At 38.2% G+C, this 4,559-nt stretch overlaps 1 protein-coding gene and 1 non-coding gene across 4 annotated transcripts in view; both read right to left on the reverse strand.

Annotated features, from left to right (window-relative positions):
- Positions 1 to 4,559, reverse strand: part of Eif4g2 (eukaryotic translation initiation factor 4 gamma 2) — a 12,315-nt gene that overhangs the window by 3,130 nt on the left and 4,626 nt on the right. For 2 of the 3 annotated variants that reach the window (XM_031387882.1, XM_031387881.1), the window contains 14 exons: positions 4,365 to 4,516; positions 3,942 to 4,052; positions 3,704 to 3,787; positions 3,522 to 3,620; positions 3,225 to 3,363; positions 2,982 to 3,142; positions 2,559 to 2,672; positions 1,820 to 1,945; positions 1,578 to 1,682; positions 1,267 to 1,482; positions 911 to 1,169; positions 575 to 779; positions 264 to 475; positions 44 to 165 (listed from right to left, as the gene is read on the reverse strand). In XM_031387882.1, the coding sequence (XP_031243742.1) occupies positions 44 to 165; positions 264 to 475; positions 575 to 779; positions 911 to 1,169; positions 1,267 to 1,482; positions 1,578 to 1,682; positions 1,820 to 1,945; positions 2,559 to 2,672; positions 2,982 to 3,142; positions 3,225 to 3,363; positions 3,522 to 3,620; positions 3,704 to 3,787; positions 3,942 to 4,052; positions 4,365 to 4,448 (2,037 nt within the window). In that variant the 5' untranslated portion in view covers positions 4,449 to 4,516. The remainder of the gene's footprint in view (positions 1 to 43; positions 166 to 263; positions 476 to 574; positions 780 to 910; positions 1,170 to 1,266; positions 1,483 to 1,577; positions 1,683 to 1,819; positions 1,946 to 2,558; positions 2,673 to 2,981; positions 3,143 to 3,224; positions 3,364 to 3,521; positions 3,621 to 3,703; positions 3,788 to 3,941; positions 4,053 to 4,364; positions 4,517 to 4,559) is intronic. The other variant, XM_031387883.1, reaches the window with a different exon arrangement.
- On the reverse strand, positions 2,339 to 2,506 carry LOC116104408. Its single transcript, XR_004123898.1, has one exon. It is a non-coding gene; the product is annotated as a small nucleolar RNA SNORD97 (small nucleolar RNA).

Here is a 4,559-nt window from a genome sequence, read left to right on the forward strand (position 1 = left end):
AAAAAAAAAAAAAAAAAAAAAAAAATCTCAACAAAGCACTTACCTGGAACAAAGCCTTGCCTTTTCCTGGAAACTCTTGAGTTATGTCTTCCTTCCAAGCTAAGAAAGCTTCCTCTTCAATAATTTCCATGTCATAGAAATGAACAAAAAATCGAAGTAACATGCCTTAAAAAAAAAATACACAGCATATAATTCATCATTTAATGTGCTATTCAGACTGCCCCTCAATCCCTCATGGAACACCTGAACACCAGTCACCTCACCTTTTGGGAAGCTGCTGTTGTAACAGTGCACCTGCAAAGCATACAGGGCACTGACCTGTAGATCCACATGATCATGAAGAAATTTCTGCATCACTGGCTTAAAAGAGAGCAGCAGCTGTTTTTCCTGCTCTAACTGTTCTTTGGAAGGAGCAGAGGAAGAATCTGTTTCATCGCTGGGTGGGCTTACTTCACTAGAAATGTACTGTAAGAAGCTGAACAGCAAGTTATGTTAGGAACCCAACAGTTGTCTATCTAGCTCAACCTAACTCATTAGACTTCCTTCTGACAAATGAACTAACTACTCATCTTACCTGGTCATTAAGATGTTCACAAATCCTTTATCTACATGAAGTTTGGGAGAGATGTTATCTTTAATCCATTTATATATAGTTTGAGGGGATGGATCCAGCTTAATTTGCTTCAATAGTTCCTTCTCCAATTTAAGGAGCGGGAATAAGAAACTCAGTCCCTTTCCTTCCAAAATCTCCAACATTCGATCCTTATTCTGATCAATCTCTGCAAAAACAAATTTCTCATTTTACCAGGTTGGCCTTATCCAGACAGAGCTTTAGAAATGATTTTTTAGCAAACATAACTCTATTCAAGGACCCAAATCTCCATTTAGTGTTAAGTCAGCTGGCTCTTACCTGGCAGCATTTTCTGCATATTGACCTTGCTTTGTTGAAAAAGTTCGGTTAACCATTCTCGGTCTTGTAATTTAGCTAATTGTTGAAGACAAAGTAAGAAGAGGGGGAAGTGGGTGCCACTCTCCAGTGGTTGAGCTAGTTCTGAAATGCTCACCAACTCTGAAATTATAGCACGAGCCGCAAACTGTGCCAAGTAAGATTTCACCAAGGGGATGTCAACCTCCAGTTTGGGGCACTGCTCCAATACATTCAGGAAAGCCTTGTGAAGAATATCCAAAAACAGTTTTATTAATTTCCAATCTTAAGTGGAAAGAAGTTACCTTATCACACTATTATTCATCAGTAAAATGTTCTACCTGCATGAAGTTGTCACTTGTGGCTATCCCTTCCTGTTTGAGTAAACTGATCAAAGAGCTTGCTTTTTCTTTATCTTCATCACTTCTATCAAGTGACAGGATGATTACTTTGCTTAACATCTCAGGAAGAAAGTGTTTTGGAGCTCTCATTTCTCTCACACCACTGACAGCGTCGTTGGCATTTCCACTGTTCAGATATTCAGTCACAACGGCTTCCTAAGAACACAATTCAATTCCCATTAGCATTCCCTACCCTCAAATGTTTTCCAAGCACCAGAGAAGATTTATTTATGAGGCTTTTTGAAACTTACGGTCAGTTTAAGCAGTTCTTCCTTTGATGGTGGTGGCTTTTTGCTAGTCTTGGCAGGCTTTTCCTGGATAAGTGGTGGATTAGTTTTGAGACCAAGTTGAGGTGTCTATAAAGACAAGAAACACAATACATGTATAATTGAAATGAAACAAACAAAAAGTAACAGCACTACCATGAAGCAGCAGGAAGGAAGCACTTCAGGGACACTGAGAAGTGTCCTATACTTTGGGGGCCCATCCATACCTGTCCCAGAGGTGGTGTTTGAGTGCGTGGTGGCTGTGCACTGGGAGGAATCATAGTTATCTGGGGCTGAAGCTTTGGCACCTGATTTTTATTCATTAGAAACGACTGAGCAGGCCTCAAACTAATCTAAAATTGAAAACAAATCAACACACAACCAAGTTAACAGAACTAATGAACATAACTCTTTCAATACCCCACACAACTAATTCTATACAAATCTATTATGGCAGAGATATAATTCTGCAAAAACTAAAAGTTATTTCACGTCACAAAATAAGTTTAACAAAAAAAAACAAAAAAACAAAAAAACAAAAAAACAAAAAAAAAATTTAACTTACGGGAAAAATACCTGATTTAAAGAGTAAGATATTGAAATTAAAAAAAAACAAAACAAAAAAACCTGTTCACAAACCTTATGTATCGTTCAAGTCTCCCAATATCAGCAATGCAGATAAAACCTTTATTCTACTTAATATCTTTACCATTTTCTCATGATAACTTTATAAATAACTTACAAACTTGCCCTCATATCTCATAATCTTCGCTCATAGGACGCTGGACATCCAGAGAGAGAAAAAGCAGAGAAAAGTAGAAGAGAAGTTAAAGACAAAGAGTAGAGGAGAGAATAAAAGGAAAAGAATTCCAGCTTTAAGTCCTCTTTCGCGTCTTTTTATAATCATCGGGCAAGAGACTTCTGCACTGACAAACTACTGCATAGAAGTAATGTAGGCAAATGTACCTCATCTGCATTAAGCTGTCCTTTCTTAGAAAACCGAGGTGGCATATCCTTCGACTGTCCTTGTAGCTGGGATAAGAGTCCCTGACTCTGGTTATGGTAGAGCTGGCTTAGCCCCTATTTCAGAAAGGGAGAAAGAAAGTCTAGATAAAAATTATGGTAATCAAGTACCAAAGGGATGAGCCAAGCCATTGCTTTGCCCAGAAAAGGTGAAACAGGGAAGAATATCTAATCTATCTGTAGAATAAATAAAGTGATGTGATTTTACTAATCTTAAGGATAAGCATCTTACTCAATTTGAAACAACTGTCAGATGGAAATATGCCAAGAAAAAAAAAAAGCATCAAAGCTCAGCTTCATTTAAATACAATAAAGGGCAAAAGGTATTAGACCTAAGGCTAGCCCTTACATTTATCAATAGCTTACCTGGCTTTTCATAAACTTGCCCCCCATCTCTCCAAACTGCGATTGCGTGGGAGGCATGATGTGTCCCCCATGGCCATTGAAGAGCTGATTTGAACGATGACGTCCCATTGTGGGTGAAAATCTATCCTGGATAACTCCTGGACCAGTACCAATTCCACTACCTTAAAATACAAACAATTCTTAGAATTTCACTAAAACATTAACTTTTAGTTTAACCAAAAACCCTGCTGTGTTTAAAATTACCTGGCATTTGTCCAAACATATCAGCAAGTCCCCCAAGTGGGTCCCTATCCATTTTCATCCTTGGTGGCATGAACGGTCCCTCCAGGAAGAAGTCATTCCTCCCTTGAGCCATAGGAGCAGGAATAAACACTCCTAGATCCTTTGAGAAGAAAGTGGGTAAGTACCGTCCTTATTACTACTATTCTCCCAAATGGGATGAAGGACACTACAAAGCAGTATCAATTCTAATTTTAAGAGTTAACAAAGGGGGAGGGATTACGCCTAGAAAAAAAAAACAAGAAATCAAAAATCTCTTACTTTTACAGCATCTTGACGGATTTGATTGATCGTCTTTGGTCCATTGTCAAGAAAAGCCTTGCGAGGAACCCAATGGTGCTCTCGCAACTCTACAGTATCCTGTAATTAATAAATATAAGTTTTATTTTACCATTCCAAATGAAAAATCTCAAAACTTTGAACACTGTTAAAAACCATCTTACCTGCAGTAGGAAACGAATCCTGGCTGGCAATTCCTTACTTAACATTAAGGAACACATTCTGGCAAAGTACTGATCCATTAAGGACTGATAAAGAGATAAAAATACATAATTAGATATAAGGTAAATGTGTATTACTTAAGATGCTTTGGATTATTATGTTATAAAAGTCAATTACTAGAGCAAATACTACCTCACAAGACACTAACTACCCTTTACACTGTTCTCAACAAAAACATACCTTGGCTCGTTCATGGTCTAATCGAGGTCCCACTGTCCTCATTATCTGACAGAGGCACTCCAAATCCTCTCCCATATCTTTGAGTTGGACTCTCTTCTTCTTTTCCAAAAGCTATCAAAAGAATATGTTTACAATCATTGTTATTCTTGTTTATGTAGTTTTTCCTCCTTAGATTTGGACTGACTCATCTGTAATTCCTAAAGCATGTGAGACAATGCTTTCCTGCCACTCTGCACTGAAGAAACCCTCTAAGAATTTTAACACAGGCAATCTGTTCTATCTCTACTTCATAAAGCACACTACAAACTCCCCTAAGTTATCCCTGGTTACCAAAATGTAAGAGTAATTGCCTAATTTTCCCCAAATAAGGATGTACTCATCGACTGCCTCGCCCCTAGGCCACTACACCTCAGTCATACTTACTGTTTTGATGCACTTATGAAGGATAGATTCATGAATAAGATCAAGCTTGCCAAGTTCTCCAATGAATTTGATGTTCCCCAACATCTTGATCTTAGCAATGGCTCTCTGTTCCTCCTCCTCAGGGAGGAGGGGATTTTCACGCTTATCATAGACTGAGGGAAGGGAGGCAAACAAATTAACACTTAGAACCACTCT

This window comes from Mastomys coucha, unplaced genomic scaffold, assembly GCF_008632895.1.
Source record: "Mastomys coucha isolate ucsf_1 unplaced genomic scaffold, UCSF_Mcou_1 pScaffold21, whole genome shotgun sequence".
In the NCBI taxonomy this organism is placed as follows: Eukaryota; Metazoa; Chordata; class Mammalia; order Rodentia; family Muridae; genus Mastomys; species Mastomys coucha.